The 18,980-nt window shown below is 44.1% G+C and overlaps 1 protein-coding gene across 2 annotated transcripts in view; it reads right to left on the reverse strand.

Annotated features, from left to right (window-relative positions):
- Cacna2d3 (calcium voltage-gated channel auxiliary subunit alpha2delta 3) overlaps window positions 1–18,980 on the reverse strand; it is an 816,591-nt gene that overhangs the window by 60,954 nt on the left and 736,657 nt on the right. For both annotated transcript variants that reach the window (XM_031361417.1, XM_031361418.1), the window contains 2 exons: window positions 10,095–10,157; window positions 6,873–6,943 (listed from right to left, as the gene is read on the reverse strand). In XM_031361417.1, coding sequence (XP_031217277.1) covers window positions 6,873–6,943; window positions 10,095–10,157 — 134 coding nt within the window. The remainder of the gene's footprint in view (window positions 1–6,872; window positions 6,944–10,094; window positions 10,158–18,980) is intronic.

Consider the following 18,980-nt stretch of genomic DNA (forward strand, 5'->3'; position numbering starts at 1 on the left):
CAAGTTACACTTGTCCTTTACAATTGGCACTTCATATTTAAGCTGTGGTAGCCCAACTTACTGGGACTCAGGTGGGAAGGGAAAGAGACGAGGTAGTAGACAGGAGACCATGTTTCTTTGATAATCTGCTAAAAACTCTGTTGTGGCTGCCCCTCCTGAGATGAAGCCTGGGTTCCCTCCCTTTTGTCTGTATATCTGGGGTTTTGCTCTAGTTGGCACGGGGAATCCTAGAGCAGCAGCTTTCAAACTGTGGGTTGTGACCCCTTGTGTGTGAGTTTGTCAAATGACTCTTTCACAGAGATTACATGTCAGATATTCTGCCTATCCAATATTTACATTATGATTCATAACAGTAGCAAGATCACAATTATGAAGCAGCAACGGAAATAATTTTGTGGTTGGGGGTCACCACAACATAAAGAACTATATTAAAGGGTAGCCACATTAGGAAAGGTTGAGGGCCACTCTCCTGGAGAGACCCACTGGGGTGCCTGGGAGGGAATCACCATCCAAGATTGATTCCCATCATACCTGCTTTGGTTTGAAAGTGAAATGTCTCCCTGGGACACGAGGCCTAGGTAGTAGGGCACAGGGTACCAGGTGTGGGCCATGAGGGGTATAGTCCTGCCTTGCTTTCTGGTCTAGCAAGACATACACAAGATGTACTGTGACCCATCTTAACCATTTGCATCCAGAATGGCTTCCTTGCCATGTGGACTGAAGCCATCAACCAACCCCTTTCCCCTCCCCCATTAAGTTGTGTCTGTTAGGTATTCTATCCCAGTGGTGAGGAAAATAAGTGATACAACTCACTAACGGTGGAGGCACAGTCCTAGAAGAAAAGGAGATCTGAGGCCTTTCTAAGCAGGAAGGAATCCACTTGAGAGAGGAGGAAGAGAGGGAGGTGGTGTCACAGACCTTTAGTCCCAGCACTTGGGGGGGCAGAGGCAGGTGGATTTCTGAGTTCAAGGCCAGCCTGGTCTACAGAAAGAGTTCCAGGACAGCCAGGGCTACACAGAGAAACCATGTTTCAAAAAATAAAACAAAAACAGAAAAACTGACAGATGGAGGGAAGGAAGGAAGGAACAAAGGAAGGAAAAAAAAGGAATAGAAGACATGGAATATGGCAGCTGCTTATGCACTAACCCTCATCTTGGCTTGACATCAGTCATATGTCTATGCATATGTTGTCCTATATTGACAGAGTTTCCCAAGCTTCAGAGCACAGGCTACAATACAAATATACCTTCAAATCGGGGACATATATTACATACATTCCATTCAGTTCTTGTTTATGGCTATTTGAGGACTTTATTTAGACCATTTTGCTAAAAGGAAAAAAAAAAAAAAAACAATGATTTCAAGTGAAAGCTGCAAAAAGTCAGGCAACTCCTATGCAGGTGTTGTGAGCCTGGTACCTAGGGAGCTGTGAGACTGGCACCAGGGTGCAGGAGCTGTGAGACTGGTACCTAGGGAGTCGTGAGACTGGTGTCTAGGCGCTTTTTTACTTGGTGGTTCAGTGGTTTGGTTCAGGCAACTCCTACACAGGAGACTCAAGACTAGTGCCTGGGTGCTTTTTCTCAGTGGTTCTAGACACTGGTTTTGACCAGTGACAGGCTGCACCTGAGAACTATACAGATGCACATATGCTGGGGCTCCTTTCCCCCACCAATGTAAGATGAATCTCTTGGGATGAACCCTGAGCATAGCTGTGCGTGCCCACATGACTTGCTTTACCCCTGTCAGACACTAAAGTATAAAAGTCCTGACCCCTCCGTCAGCCTTCAAAGTGTACAGAGGAATCCCAGAGTTTCCATTAAGCAACCAACAAGATATCCGTGGTTTGATCCCTCCATGAAGGGCTGATGTTACCTTCTTAGGCAATAGCTCCTCAATGCATCCAGGTCCCTGGTTAGGAAGTAAGTTAGACACAGAGAGACTGAGAGACCTGTGCATAGACACATGGCTGCAAATCTATTGCTGAACATGAATTCTTGCTTTAAAACACAGAGTATCACAGGGGCACAGTCAAGGATGTGGAACCTGTCGGGCATGGTATCTTATGCCAATAATCCCAGCACTAAGGAAGGAGAAACAAACAAACCAAAAACTCCTTCAACCTTTTCCTACGGGTGACTATTATTTATTTTCCCTGAATATATGATAGTTTTTATTATCATACTTGGAAGGCTGGACTAGGGGAGAAGGAGACCAATGAATTCTAGTACAGTTGCAAAGGGGACAAGGTCATGGCTGATGACAGATTGATACAGAGTATCTATTCTGAAAAAAATGCAAGTTTAAGGCTTTTACTAGACAGGTGCTTAAGTGGAAAAGAAAACAGGCAGCAAAAGCCACCCCCAGTGAGTCACCAGTCAGGAAGCCCACTTACTTTCGGTGATAAGATCAAAACCGTATTTGAAGTTCTCTGTTTGCAACACAAAAAGCAGAGCTGGCACAGAGTGACATATAAGATAAAGAAAAGTACAGCCTGCAGGCATGGCAGGTCAGAGGATTTGTCAATTTCAACTGAGTGATCTCCTCACTCAGCTGGTCTTCCATCCTGCAAATTCTGCTCTCCAGATAAGATACTGCTGAGCCATCACCTTCCTTTATCTCTGCACACTGCTAGATGTACACATAGCACAGCACTGCTACAGAGAGGCCAATGGAAGAAGGTAGAGAAGTCTGTGTCCACACTAGGGGATGCTGGAGTCTCGTGTCCATATTATAGGATGCTGGAGTCCTGTGTCCATATTACAGGACGCTGAAGTCTTGTGTCTACACTACAGAATGCTGGAACCCAACTCTGTTATAGAGATATGTACTAAGTTCTTGGTTTTTCCAAGCCTGGTCATCTCCATCTACAGAATAAATGTGTGAAATATTTATCCCTGGCCTGTAGCCATTTACTTACTAAGGCTCAGACTTGCTTAAATGGACTGCTGACAAGTGCCTTACAAACTCTTGAGCAAAGGTCTAACATCTCTAGTTTGCCCTTGGCTACTGGGCCACTAGTCCTGTTTCATAAAGTTGTTGGAAGGTCCTAAAAACAATGATCTGTGTGGGATGGGGGGGGTGCATATCTATAATCTCAGTACTTTGGAGGCTGGCTTCAAGGGCAGCGTGGGCTACACTGTAAAATGAGGAGGAAGGAGAGAGGAAAGAAATGATGGAGAGAAAAGGAGAGGAAGGACAAATGGATAATAACATTAATTTTTGGAGGAAAATAACAATAAATTATTTTTTAGTTTTATATTATTATATAATACTATAATATAATTATATAACAATTTTCTTATTTTTTCTTTCTTTTGCTTAACTTTCTTCTTTCTAGTAGAAAGGCAGGCAAGAGAAAGAAAGAAAGAGAGAAAGAGAAAAAGAAAGAGAAAGAGAGGAAGAAAGAAAGAAAAAAAGAAAGAAAGAAAGAGAAAGAACAAAAGAAAAGAAAGAAAGGAAGGAAAGAAAGAAAGAAAAAGAAAGAAAGAAAGGAAGGAAGGAAGGAAGGAAAGAAAGGAAGGGAGTAAGGAAAGAGAAAGAAAGAAAGAAAGAAAGAAAGAAAGAAAGAAAGGAAAGAAGGAAGGAAGAAAGGAAGGAAGAAAGAAAAGACAGACAGACAGACAGACAGACAGACAGGAGGAACCCAGCTCAGCTGTGGTATCTGAAAGAGGAAAAGATGGCCATTTTCTATTCTTTTCTTTCTTTATCTCCCACATTGCTGATGCATCTGTTCGTGACTCTTGGTCCTTAGATCATAGAGAAGCTGGTGTGATATATTCAGGCTGAAAACTCAGCTAAAGTAACCAATAGCAATGAGTTTGGCCCTTAAAGGATTTCGCAGGCTGCTGCTGTACAAATCGTGTAAATAGTTTAATTATTTACAGAAATCAAAGGCCCAAAAAAAGCACAGAATCAAAAATGGATATTATTTTCTTCTGATGGTGCTGCTGTGTACCATTGCTATTGGGCCGCCAGACAAGTGGGCCAAACAGTCAGAGCAAAGAAAAACCCGTTGCCAGTTAGGTAAGTAAAATGTCAGAGTTTTGCATTGCTGCTAGCAAATACTAAGAAAAGTAAATTAGTGGATGAAGGATTTATTTTAGCTCATGGCTTCAGAAAGTTCAGTCCAGCAGGGTTGGGAGAGCATGATGGAGTGGACCAGTTCACATGACGAGAGCCAGGAAGCACAGTAAAGGAATACAGGAACGAGTCAGGAAAAATTATATCTCCAAGCAACATAACTCCAATGGCCTACTTGCTCCCATCCTCCCACTTGTTAGCAGCCAATAATAATGGTGCCTCTTATGAATCAATCAAGGGATGAATCCACTGGCTAGGTCAAAATCCTCGTAATATCTCTGGAAACACCCACAGACACACTCAGGGAAGCCTTCGGCAATTTCCTAGGTGATACTTAACTTGTTAAAGTTGAAACTAAACAATTATAGAAACCGTTGCTCCCCACATGGAGGATCTGCAAGGTCCAACCTGGGAAACAGCCCAAGGTAGAACTGGTGGAGGGATGGGAGGTGACTGTCTTCTAGCTCACTGCTGGACATGACCTTGTCTCTAGTGAATGGCACTCATTAAAGGATAGAGGTTGATCAAAAGGAGAATCCTCGTGCCAACAGCAGCAGTACCAAAGAGAAAGGCAAACTCGATGCACTGCCCTTTGTCCCACCAAGGCAGACCATGCCTCCATTGTCCCACCCAGGCAGACCATGCCTCCATTGTCCCACCAAGGCAGACCATGCCTCCATTATCCCACCAAGGCAGACCATGCTCTGAAGTAAAGTGATTCAGCTTGCAGAGGGTCTGCCCCAGAGGCCCAGGAACTTCCTCTAACTATCTCTTTTCACCGCTTCTGAGATCCACATCCTTCCCAAATGGAAGAACTGTCAGTTTTATTTTTCTAGAAAATAAGGAATTGAGGGAAGGGCATGGGCAACTGATGGAGAAAGGATATTGGCACCCATGTCTAATTTCAAGTGCTGAGAGCCATCAGCAGGTGTCAGAAAGGCTCTATCAACTGGTGCCACAAACAAGCCCAAGGCCAACAACCATCAGAGCAGCAACTAGCAATTCCTGAGCCTCCAGTAGACAATAGGCATGGGTTGAGAACCTCACGCTCATTTTTATCTCACCAGCACTGCTGGCCACCCTTGGGCATGACTCCTAATCATCTTCATGTTCCACACAAGAACTCAGGCTTGGCAAAGTAAGTTGACATATTCTAGGTTATGTAGCTAGTCAATGTTGGAGTCTAGCTTTGACCTTAGTGTGCGTGACTCCAAAATCCATCTCTTCATTGCTCCCCTGGCCCTAGGGAGGGAACCTTCTGATAAAGCACATGGGGCCTGTCATGTAGCTCCTAGAGGATATCAGTTGCTGTCCTAACCCAATCAGGCCTATAGCCCTTCCTTTTCTCAAAGAGGTTGGCTAGAATGACGATGATAAAAGTAAGATCTAGATCATGCCAACCATACTTATCCCACATAAAGGAGGAGAACAAACCCTTAAAATTCCAGTATAAGTTTTCTCTTTCTCCCACCAATTTAAAACAAACATCTATAAAAGAAAAGGCAGGGGAGGGGGGCGTTGTTAAAGAAGTTGAAAAATATACTTTTAAATGAGAAACACATGTATGATTATTCTTCATCTTGTGTCTCCTGACCCTCAGAGTTGAGAAACAAGTTGATGCTGCACAAATGTATACAATGATAAAGATGTAGACAGAAATGGCTGTGTTCCGATAGCTGACCATCCAGGAGCTGATTTTCAAAGCTTGTAGAAAGTCACAGAAAATTGTAGAACAGCTCAAAGCCAGGCCTGGGTGAGAAAGAACCCTGTCAGGCTAGACGTCCTTGAGTCACTGAGCTGGAATTAGGCAGGGCTGCATACCTGCTCAGTAAGCCTCCAGTTATGAGAGCATTAGAGATGGCAGAAATGCTGGCCTTCTGACATATTGATAGCACTTCTTCCCTGCCCTGGCACAAAGAAGCTATGGAAGTTCAAATACTGGCTCACCCTTTTGTAATTCTCTGCTCTTAGCACAGTGCTCAGTTTCTCTTGTTGACTGGCTTCAGCCACAGGAAAAGTAATGAAGTAACCTAGCATGGAGGTGTCATGGATCTCACAGGAAAGCTGCAGGGCCACCCCTGCACTTCCTGCTATTATATACTTAAGAGCCTTAAATACCTCCAAGGAAGCTCTACTTCAAAGGCCCCTATTATTTCTGGGAGGTCAAGACCAGGAACAACTCCTAGAAAAGGTCCTGAAACTCATCCCAGGCTGTCCTCATAGACCTTAGTGTACCCAGAAACATGGTTGGTGTAGCTTTGAAGAACATGGGGCCAAAGAGAAGCTTTCCTACCCAACCTCTGCCCAGGGTGACAGCTTGTTACCAATGACATTCAGCCACATCTGTGTTTCTACCAGTAGACTTCAGTGGGATGGTCAGGAGAATGCTGAGGAAGCTTTTCTTCATTTAAAAATTTGTATCAATAAGTCTCAAAATACCACCTTCCATTCCCAAGCACCCATCTGCCAAGGAGTGTCCCTTGGCTTCTAGGACAAATACATCCCCAATTTCTGCTCAGGAAGAAACTTTTCTCCTCTTCCTTGGTGACAAAATCAACTGACTATGCTGACTCTCATCTCAGCACTGCCTTCTGATCCACCCAATGCTGAACAGACAGAAAATTTGTGATGAGCTGAATCTGTAAGACCAGTACATACAAGGTGTGGAAATTCAGCACAGAGTTCTGAAGTGTGCAAACAAGTGGAATTGGCTCCAAGGTCAGTTCAGGGTTGCTTCATTTGACCTTGGTCTATCTTACTCAGGTAAACTGAGAGCACCATCCAATCCTTACCTTTTAAAGGAGCCCATTGTTAACAGCTTGTTCATGACAGCTCCTTCGACCTCACCAAAAAAATCTCCAGTCTGTAGGGAAGATAAGGAGGCACATGAGGAAGGGTAGAAGCAGCAGAGAAGAAAAGCAGGCAGATGTGTGTGTGTGTGTGTGTGTGTGTGTGTGAGCATGTATGAGTGGGTATGTAGGTGTATGTGTGTGTATATGTGTGCATGTGTGTGCTTGTGTGTGTATATGTGTATATATATGTGTGTGTATGTTTTTATGTATGTGTGAGCATGTATTGTATATGTGTGTATGTATGTTTTTATGTATGTGTGAACATGTATTATGTATGTGTGTATATGTGTGTGTGTGTGTGTGTGTGTGCATGTGTGTGCATGTGTATCTGGGAGCTGAAGGAAAGCAGAAACAGGCTTTTAAGAATCCTGTTACAAAAAAAGTGGGAATGGCTGAAACAGTCGCAGCAGCTGTAGGCTTACAAAACCAGTGAGCAGATGGGGATGTCTCCACAATACATGGGGGATGTTGCATAACATGTGCTTAACGCAGAAATTAAAACACATGTGTGTACAAAAGAGCGTGTGTGCGTGCATGTGTGCACACACACATACATATTTGGACAGGCTAGGCATTAATCTGTACATAATCTCTTCTGATTAAAATGCTACTTCAAACAGACAGAATGAGCTCCTGGAAGTGCTTCCTAAGCTGTGATAAAAATAATGGTTTATAATGCCCAAATGATCTGCTCAGGGAACTAGAAGAGTCCATTTGCTCAGCCTTGCAAAGTTCTTGAAATCAAGAATCGATCCCTTCTCAAAACTACCTTTCAGAGAATGTTCTCACTTTGTCTATGGGTTGTTAATGTAGTAACCAAGAATAAGACTGTACAGATTCTTGGAGAGACAACATAGCTAATCGTATCTCTATTGGCCTATCCCTGTACTTGTACTTGGTGTTACCTTCAGGACATTGCTACACTAAAGCTTTGGCATGTCTAATTCTTGCTGTGATGAGATTTATAAACTTTGCATGATGGAATGAAGGACTAACCTACTCCAGATTTTTGGAGTCACTGAGCTAGGAGGGTCCCAAGAGTGAGGGTACAGCACTGCAAAGGAGCCAGGCTTGCAGTAACAGCATTCCTCTGCCAGTATCCCAGAATGAGCCAGTACAGAGCCATTGAGAACCCCCATCTCTATTCTGGGTATATAGCTTGTGAGGGGAGGAAGATGGCGTTACAGTAAGAGAGGAAACACATTTATTCCTTAAGCAATGTGGTGTTAGCCAAACCCCACTTCCATCAGGCTTAGCTTAGTGCCTTTGATCATACCTTCTGGGGTTCTTGGACAGTGAGAGAGGGAGAGGGAGAAGGAGAGAGAGGAAAAGAGATGGGGGGAGGGTGGGGGAAGGAAAGGAGGGAAGGGAAGGGAAAAGGAAAGGGGGAGGAGAGAGGTAAGGGAGGGGGAAAGGAGGAAGAGAGACTGTTTCTGCACTTCAGCCAAAAACAAAAAAACAAAAAACAAAACAAAACAAAACAAAAAAAACTCAGGAAGGAGACTAGAAGGAAGGAAACATTTCTCTTATTGAACATCAAGCACTTCCTTTCTACTTCAGGGGAATTTGGAAATGCTCACATGTTCAGTAGGCATTCTGTAGGCATGTGTAGGTGCTATGAGCAAGAAGGGCACTTATATTTTATGTGTGTAAATATGCCAGTGTCAATGGAACTGGTTGTTAGATAGAGAAGAATTATCCTAATTGGGGTGCAGGAAGCCAGACAACATCAAACAAGCTTGAGCCAAGCAGGCTGGCAGACTCCCTGTTTCACAGGGGTTTCCTGTAGAAGCCATGGTTTCCTGGCCAGGCCGGGGTTTACCATGGGAAGACAGGCACTCCATCTTTCCTGAGTCTAGAACCAAGTCTCATCTCAACCCCGTGTGGCTAGGGTAGAATTACAGAAACTCCTCCTGAGTAAGGACTTTGGGTTCTCGCCCCACAGGTTCTTCAGTCTCTCAGTGTTCCTCTGGGTCAGATGGGTATGTGTTCTTAGGTTGATAGCCTTTTCAACTGTCTCAGAGACTCGCCTTCTTTCATGGGCTCATGTATTTTATCCAATGCAACTAGTAGCCCAATGCCCAGTGAGACTGTGCATGGGCATCAGGAATCTAGAGTGCATTTAAACACTCTAGGGGAGAATGGCAGAAATTGATTTCAATTCCTCATTTTCTGAAGTTCCTATTTCTAAAATGAACTCATCTCTATTCCTGGATCTCACAGAGCCATATAAAAAACATTGAACTATTTTATTGAGCATGAATGGACCTTTCAAACCGTTGGCTCCTGAAGTAGTTCAGATGATTTTTAAAGAGAATTCCTGTATGTATGGGTATATGCATGAAGGTTAAATAATAGGGGAAAACTCTCCTTAACGTAGTCCAAACTCTATAAAGCAGCAATGCCCTTCAGGCAAAAATTCTTTTTAAATAAAAATCTGGGGTTTTTTTGTGTGTGTGTATGTGTGTGTGTGTGTGTGTGTGTGTGTGTGTATGTGTATATGTTCATGTGTGAGTATGTGTGTGTGCACATGTGAGTGAGTGTATGCATGCATATGTTTGTAAGTTTATGTGTGTGTGTGTGTGTGTGTGTGTGTGTGTGTGTGTGTGCGCACACGAGTGCGGCTGTGTTTGTCACAGCATCAGTATTGAAAACAGAGGTCAACCTTAGGTGTTGATGGCTGCCTTTTACCTTGTAGAGATTGCCGCCATTCTTTGTCGGTTACATGTGCAGACTTCCAGGACTTGCCTGTCTCTGCCTCTCACCTCACCAAAGGAACACAGTGACTTCAGGTGCACGTTGTGGCACCCAGCTTTACATGAGTCCTGGTGATTTGAACTGAAGCAAGTCCTTTACCCAGTGAGCCATTACCCCAGCCTCATACAAAATTGCTTTTGTAGCTCAGACAACTCCTAGGCAAAGACTTCCATAAGTTTAACTTTTATGAGTACAGGAACAGAAGCTGGACTCAGCCTCTCTGGCAGCTTTGAGGTGAGACATAAGGCTGTGGGATTCAGACAGAAATTCAGTTTATAATAGGCTTTTGCTGCTTATCTATGGACCATCATCTCCAAGTCGTAACTCCATAGTTTGTCTCTACCTGGGGAACCCAGAGCAATCTGAATTCTTCCTTGACACGGAGTTGGGGTTCTCCTCACTCACCTGCATGTAGTCTTCAGACACCAGAATGAATCCATTATTGTCTATGAGGTAACAGTTCACAGTCTAGAAAATCAGAACACACACTTTACACTTTCAGGCCTCAGGCTGCCTTTACCCAGAATGGCATGTTTCCAGTCTCAGAGCTGCCCCAAACCCCTTTGCTGGGGAGGGGGATCGAGTCCCAGGAACTAAAAAGACTTGTTGGCTCTGTGAGTTAGGGTTATGGTTACACTAACCCCAGGGTTGATTCTGCAAACCTCAGGACACTGAAGGAAGGAAACAAACAAGAGAACCAACCTTGAAAGCCTAGGATTGGGATACAATGGATATGCTCAGAGAAGGCTGAATTAAAGTCTGTCTTCGGTTTTCTCTTTATGGGACCTGACTATTTCCCAGGAAGAAAGTGTTCAGAGGCCCCCAGGCTTTTATTTGGAGTGGCTGCAGTGCCGGCCATTTGGAACCCAAATGCCAGCACAATGTCATTACTCTAATGATGTATTAATGAAAACACCGTGTCAGCTCGGGGGACCATCAGGGGACCAGGTAATACTTTTTAATTTGTTCATGGACCGAGGCATGGGGGAAGGGGCAGCCTTCTGTAAAAGGGGCCCCTCAGGCCTCCTAAAGGTTTTCAAACTGTGTTTTTAATTGGGAGCTGGATGTGGGGGCAGGGCTCCTAGCTTTTTGGTAGCTCAGACTTATAAATTGTGGGGAGCAAGGTAAGGCAAACAAACCTCTGCTTCCCCACGATCCTTTAATCTCCCGTGAATGGCTTGCTACAGGCGAAGTTTTAATTACAGTGCTGTGGAGTTTAAACTTAAGGCTTAATTCCGTCCTTGATGTAACTCAGTTTCTATTTATTGCAGCTTTACATACCGACAGCAACGTTTAATTTGTAACATATCTTTACCCTGAGCTAAATTCCGCTTAGCTCCAGGCCACCATGAGGCTGGCATTTGCTGAGACACTGACCTAGACACTGGGTCGGATTTTGTCAGGCATGAAAGGACAGCAGTGAGGGTCAGAAAGAACTGGCTTATCTTTCTAGCCAAGGGCTGGTCAGTGCTGGGGATTGGACAAGATATGAATGTTCAGCTACAGCTCTTTTTTCTTTGCATTGGGAGAGGGGATGGGGTGCAGAAGGTGGTGGTTTTACACAGGGTTTCTCTGTATAATAGCTTTGGCTGTCCTGGAACTTGTTTTGTAGACCAGGCTGTCTTTGAACTCATAGAAATCTGCCTGCCTCTGTCTCCCCAATTAAAGGCCTATACCACCACCACCTCCCAGTTTATAGCTAAAGCTCTTTACAGCAGACTTATATGCTTAGATGAATGGCAGAACTTGGCTCCATTTATCTGAGGGGTCAGATGGATGCATCCCACCCATTCCCACTCCTGCTGTTATACAAGCTCTTGGCTTTAGGGACACTGCTTCTGTCTTGGTAGTGGTCACAATAAACTCTAAGTCTTCTGAGATGACAGCATTCAAGAGGCCATCTCCTAAAGCAGTGCCTCTGGAATGGTAGCCACAGGCCCTCCGTGGGTTTGTTCTGAAATTTAGTTGCAATTTGGTTAAAATGAAGACTATTAAAACTCAGCTCATAGATTACCTGAGTTACAGTTCAGTGCGCTGTAAGTACTGTGTTTAGTAGCTGTGCTTTTACATGTCCGTTGTTGCAGAGAGTTATCCTGAACATGGGCACTGGGGTTGTTTGCTGTGAGTACTACTCTGCTAACCTTGGGTCACATGGGTAGATCCACATCCATGCCAATTCCAATGGCATGATGGGCCCAGGCCCTTCAATTCATGTGTACTGAGTTCAGAATTGGATTCCATATGCATTTACTGATGAGCCATTTCCTCCCAGTGGCACAGGGAGTCTGATGTTCCCACAGTTTCTGTGTCAATTTCCTCAGGTGATTAATTCTAAGCCAAACACCCCAACATTACTGTTTAATCTCTGGCCCCGTTCTTTGTCTAATATTGTAAATACTAGCCAACACAATACAGGGACAAGGCAACTTTTTTGTTTGCTTGTTTTGTTTTTATAAAAATCAACTAGAAATCTTTAGAGAGGGTCATGATGTTGTGAAATCCACAGGAATAAGAATAGAACAGAAGTCCCCTCAGATGGGAAGCCCCTGACATATTAAGATGGGTCGGAAGGAAAACTGTCACTATAGAGGAAGATGCTTCCAACAAGATTGTTTTCCAAAGAAAGGGGACCAAGAAACACCCCATTACCACACTGGCCCTATTCCCTACCTTATTTGTTTCTTTGGAACTACACCCAAGAATTCTAAAAATAAATACATTTCATAATTCTTCCTCAGAACAAAGTGCCATTAGAACTTGCTGTTGGATGAAATGTTTGATCCTTGCAGGTCTTGCCTTCTATTGTCCTCACAGGGGCCAGTGTGGGCTAGAAGAAGGTGGCTCACCAGGACACTAGCATCTTAGGCATGGGTCATGGTCCTCCCTCCCAAAGCCCAGCTCTCTTCTGGGGTGGAAAGATCAGGTTGAGAGTTCTACATCCCAGGTGGAGGCTCCTTCTTAATTTAGTGTGTGTGGGGTGAATTTGTATGCGGCATGCACACACGTGCACTGAGGCTGGAGGAAGGTACTGCTCTCACTGAATCAGAAACCCACTGTGTCATCTAGGCTGCTGGGCTAGGGGGCTCCAGGCATCAACCTATCTCCACCTTCCTCCCCTGCTTGGCTTCTAACATGGGTGCTGGGATTTGAACTCAGAACTTCATACTTGCCCAGCAAACTTTCTTACTCACTGAGTCATTTGCCCAGCTCCCCCTACTTTACAAATTTTATTTTGCAAGAATAATTGAACAATCTACAAAGAAAGAACGGGTAAGCCTGGCAAACTAACTATGACTCTCCCGGAAGGATTTTTTCCCCCATTAAATATGGTTGTAAGGTGGAGAAGAGGAGGAGGAGGAACAGGAAGAGGGAGGCCAAACATGCTTCACATAAGCCTTCCTTTTCATATGGCCAGGTAAGGAAGTTCCTATGGACAGAGAGGAGTCCCAAGGTCACATGATCAAGCATGTGAGACGCATAGTGCCCTTTGCTCTCAGACCTACTGTTCCTACTATGGCTGGGCTGACTACTCTGTCTTCCAGAAGATACCTAGACTTGGCTAGGGCCTCAGGTCCTGCTTGCTCATGGAAGGCTTTCTTTAAAGAATGAAAACATGTAACCTATAGGCAGCTAAGGCAGACCTAGTCTGCCAGAGTATTCATAGAGATACAAAAAACCCACAACAAAAGCAGAAAAATGAGGCTATCTCCACGTCAGGTGCTTGGTGTGTTATAGTTTCGAGAACAAGCAAAAATCCAAAAGAGACTGTACTTGGGTCTGCTGGGTCAGGTCATGGCCCTGATGACCCAAGAGAATAATCAGGTATAGCTAAGGGGGGGTTTCTGTGTGTGCCTTCCACAAGCTATGGAAGAAGGCACAAAAGCCAAAGGCAGGCTAGAATCGATAAAATACAAACTGATTCTAGATCACGGTCAGATTTAACCTATGTCCTACCAGATAGGGACATAAAGAAAAACCAGAAGGCCCCAGCTGTCCAATCTCCAAAAAGCAGCACATACTATGTCCAGTTGGCAAGCACTGCTAGGCACACTCCGGGGAGCACATGTGTTTCCTCTGAGAACACTGAGATCAGGAGGACATAAATATTTCCTTCTTGGACCATGTCTCTTGCTCCCATTTTTAGAGGTACCTTTTCCAGGTTCCATGCGGATACCAGGATAGGAGAGAGATATGCCTTGTTGGGTTAGTTTGTGGTCAAGTTTGACTATCAATGGTCTGCTGAGTTTCAAAAGAGTTGCTCACTCCAGTAGGCAATGAACCAAGTGCTGCCAACACTGAGGCTGATGAGTCACCAAGGGTTACAGTTCTGAGTCACACTCTAAGGTGTCCCTCACTAAGGAAGTTCCAGTTCTGTATCACACTCTCTGGTGTCCCTCACTGATGGAGACCTAGGCCATTGGATTTAAAAGGTGTCATTATGTTCTGAGTACAAGGCAGTGTTTTGTTGTCTACCTTTAAATACAGAAAGGAGATTTTAGTGACTGTGACTGCCCAAACAACCTGTCTGTCAGCAACTCATGAGTTAAATTATGGCCAAGGGTACAGTAGCCTGGAGTCTGTACTTGGAATGAGAGTGGCCAGTGCTAGGTGTGGGGAACATGCTAGGGTGAAATCATCTGACAGTTGTTTTCGCCACACAGATGAACGATCAATATGATTCAATTGCCTTTCCAGTGTAAAGAAACAGGGATGTTTCCCTAGCCTTACCTCTTGATGTCATTCCCCCTAAATGAAACCCTGGTATCCTGGAAGACGTTTGCATACCACAAGGTCCCTAAGGATCTACTAACAGAACCAAGGCTTGGGGAGATCAGGAGGTTGATCTTCTGAGACACAGGGTAGGTATATATTCCATAGCCATCTTTAGACATTGCAGGATGAAGTTGGTCTCAAAATGTAGAGACAGGATTAAGCAGAATGAGAGGTAGAAAGAAGTTTGTTTGCTTGTTTGTTGTCTTTTATCTTTGTACAATGATTTGCTGATTCAGTGTTGCTCAGAGAATTTGATTCAGGTAGACTGAGGCACACACTCAGTGTTTACTCTGAAATCCTGGTGACAGAACTCAGAAACTGAAGACTGGAAGGAAGGAAGGAATGGTAGGGAGTGGGTATGCATAGTGCCCATTGCGCTGTTAAGGGGAAGGTGTCATCAACCTGAGGTTGAGATACTAGTGTGGGAACCAGAGGCTCTGAGTATCTCTACTTTGAACAATGCCTGGGTATCCTAGGGAGTGGTAAGGCAGCTGCTGCAACTCTATGGGGGGTGGGAAAGCTGGTGGGATGTCCCTGTGAAGGAAGGCTGAGCACCTTAAGGAGTGTATAATATCCACCCCCAGGAATGACTGGTTCCCTACTACATATCTTTTGTCTGAGCATCCTCCTGGCCCAGTACTACTGTTTCTCAGATAGAGACGTGTGTTGTACAGTTTATAACAGGAGGTCCTGGGATGGGGTAGGAGGGTGAGAGGGTAGGGTGCTTTGCACTGTTTTAGGAGGGTGCCTTCTGTTTGTTTTGACTGGCGGGATTCACTCAAGCTCAGCACTGTGCAGCAATTTTGATGTTTTGTGTGTGCGCATGGTTGGGGAGGAATGGGGAGGTGGGGTGGGGAGAGAGAGATAAACAGACAGAAAATGAGAGGGATCTTTCTTCTGAGTATTACCAAGGCCTGAATTTCTGAGTCTCTGGCACATAGAAGTATGCCAGAGACTCAGAAATACATAGAACTATGCTCCTCAGTACCTATTCTCCAGGTCTCCCAACAGGATCCCTAGTGTGTCACTGTAAAGCAGATTGACCTTGCCTTCCAAGTCACTTGCTGTTTCTTCTCATTATAGCTAACTATTGAATCAAAATGCCAAGTTTTGGGCTATGGAGAAGGAACAGTAGTTAAAGCTTGCTTTACAAACATGAGGATGGGAGCTCAGACCCCCCAGAACCTAAGTAAATGCTGGGCAGGCATGGGAGCTCCTCTATAACTCCAGCCTCAGAAGGCAGAGATAGAGTCCCCACAGCAAGTTGGCTTGGGAGACTATCTACATCAATGAGCCCTAAGTTTAGTGGATAGACCATAGCTCAATAAATAAGGTAAAAGACCAAGGAAGATGATTCTTGATATTAACTTGTGGCCTTCAGTGCACATGCATGTGCACAAACACCAAAAAAGAGAAAACAGTTACAATCTTTTAAAAATCACTGCTTACAAGGAGATATCTCCAAAAACATACATTTTGTAGGAGGCACCTATGTCCCTCCTCATACCTGCTGTTAAATGATCCTCAGATCTAATCATTCAGCAGCATGGGTGTTCCAGATATGGAGGTATCCAGTTGCTAGGATATAGCCCTGTTCAGCTCTGTTATTATTCAAGGAATCTTTCATATGCCAGAACAAATTCCTACCAAGACTCAGAAAGTCCCTGTGATCCACAGACCACACCAATCTCTGTATCTTTGGAAGGAACATAGAGCCTCATTTGTCATGAAGATTTTGGTCTCTCATAGGACAGCAGTTAACCTTCCTCTGTCTTTGCAAAACACTGATATTGTCAATAGGTGATGAAGCTGATGGAGAGGTGAGTGGGCAAAAAGTAGCTGGACTGCTGGGTCATACAGAAATGGTAGATGGGAGTGGCCTTTCCATCCTCAGGGTCAACCACGCCTCCTTTATCAGCCCCATATCCTTGTAGGAGTGTGGTCTGCCTGGAAGTCCTTTTATAAACCTTGTGTATTACTTCCAGTGTCATTTCTTTCTCCACTTTTGCTGATTTAAATGTTGCCTCCTCAGAGATATCATCTCTGACAAGGGTGCGTAAGCTTCCTCACAAATGGTCAAAACCAAAACAAAACAAACAAAACCTGTGTGTATCTCTTCTGCTACCCATAGCCATGAAGTCAGCATCTCCCTACACTGCCCTTAGAGGTTAGCCAGACACTTACTCCCAAGAAGGACCCAGTCAACACATTACAAGGGAACATACGAGTGCCTGAATGGTTCTTTTGCAGGCTCTGTATCTGACATTTACCCTGGGTGGAAAGGAACTTTTTACAGCCTTTCATGCATCCCTGTGATTGGGTCCTGATAATCACATGCTTCCAGCTCTTACTGGCAAACTAAAGATGTCCTCCTACAAGGTAGAAATATGTCCACATACCCTAACCACCCTCACAAGACACACTTGCTGGGACCCAGTGTGTGCTAATGGGGACTCTCATCCACCATGAGTCTGAACAGTCTAAGAAAGTGAACCTTTCTCCCTGTGGTGGCACAGACGGGGCACAGGTTCAGAATGAGCCCCGGAGCTAATTTTCATGATGGACTTGATGGTTTGGGGACAGCTGGGGAAGAGAAAGGATGGAGACAGCCCCATAGGGCTAATTAAGAGTTATGAAGAGTGACACATGGCAGGAGTCTATAGGAAAAAAAAATGGCATTGGGTCCAAGAGGGAAGGTGGGGCTGGCTTTTCCATTGAAAACATGGCAATTGGTTTTCCAGAGCCAAAACTTAATAGTCAAAAGCAGAATAGATGAAGATTTCAAAGCGCAGACTGGACATGAGCATCAGCTCAAATTTAAAAAAGAGGATCAATTTAAGGCTTACTTTTCAAAGTATGTAGCACTTTAGGACACAGGGTTCTCCCATAGGCACAAGAGAAAGGCCATGGTACTAATGAGGGAATTGCAGCATACGTTTATTGTGCCCTAGTATATGAACCATTGCCACCTAGGACTTCAGGCCCTGGGAGCCACCACTTTATGGGAGGAACAGTTTGGTGCGTTTGGTTTAGGGCCAGCAGTAGTGAACGTGTGCCTTTTCTAGGAGACATGTTAAGAGTTTTTCATTTTTTTCCCCCATACATTCTTCCCCGTGACTCTAGAAATTTCTACACCCACTATGTGGTTGAAGAAGCAAGGGGAAAGAAAGGTTTGGAAAACTGTCCAAGATTACAGTGCTACTTATTTTCAGAGTCACAGAATCTCAGCAGTCTAACTTAATGGCTCATGCTTTTAAATACCACCATATGCTCCCCTTCCTATCAGTCAAAGAAAAAACACTGGCTGTTTCTAAGCTCAGAAGGAGATGTGTCTTCTTTTGTCTTTATGTGGGGATACACCTATGTGGTATGAGTTATAGGAAAAAAAATACCACATTTAAACTGTTTAAACAGCCATGTACATGGATAGCCAACTCCCCATTCATCTAACCAAGTTTCCTAACTACCATCTATCCTTCCAGCCAGTTAGCCAACCAGGCATTCTCTGTTCTTTTACTGGAGCTTGGATTTGCAACCATGCCCGCTGTCATCTATGACACAGCCTTTGGTGCTATCTGAGCACTCCAGAGAGGCAAGAGGATGGAGTTTGAACCTAACAGCTCTTACTAACTGGCTGGCATGTCTTGGAGCCAGAGGGGAAATCTGAGCCACACTGGTTAGCCTATAAAGGTTCTCCCCAAGCTTCTTAAAAAGGATGTTGAACATTCCTCAGGGAAAATTGTTTTTGATCTGGCGATCAGAAAAAGTTGGGCTTCTGCTGAAAAGATGATGGATTGGCTTTTGCTCTGCAGATATGGTGACTCATACTATGATAGCAGTAGGATAACAATTTTTCTTTTAAGCTGGCAGCTAGACCAGTGGGAACCCAACAATTTTTTTCTAACTCTATCCTGGACTCCCTTTTTATATTAATGTTCTCGTTTTCCATTTGTCTACTTTTAAAAACTACCACTGCCCTATGCTTTCTGGGTTGAAATTATGTTTGGAAAATGTTCTTGAAATCATTGTGATAACCAGAAGGACTATAAATATCTGGTTATAAAGTTTAGTTGATGGATTGACTGATGTTTAGCTAAAGGAGAGAGAGAGAGAGAGAACCTAAAATCTAAGTAAAAAGGCCACCATAATTTTGTTTGTTTTAATCCATGGGATAGAGAGGTGCCATGCTGGCTATGACAAAAGCTACATCCAATGGGGGGGGGGCTTAAGAGGGTGACACATTACTTTCTTCCATTGCTGACCTAGATGATTCAAATCCCTCCCTCCAGAAGAGGGAGAGGGAAAGGGGAAATAATAGAGACATCTTAGGTAGAAATAGCTATGCTAGAATGAAAAACTGTGACTTTCAGAGCTATTTGCAGTTTGCTAATTGCATGAGATGAACCAAGCCACTTATTCATCTCAATCTCCTCTTTGATTTTCTTTTCTTTTCTTCTACTTACTTACTTCCTTTCTCTCTCTCTCTCTCTCTCTCTCTCTCTCTCTCTCTCTCTCTCT

The sequence above is a fragment of the Mastomys coucha genome, unplaced genomic scaffold, assembly GCF_008632895.1.
Source record: "Mastomys coucha isolate ucsf_1 unplaced genomic scaffold, UCSF_Mcou_1 pScaffold9, whole genome shotgun sequence".
Taxonomy (NCBI): Eukaryota; Metazoa; Chordata; class Mammalia; order Rodentia; family Muridae; genus Mastomys; species Mastomys coucha.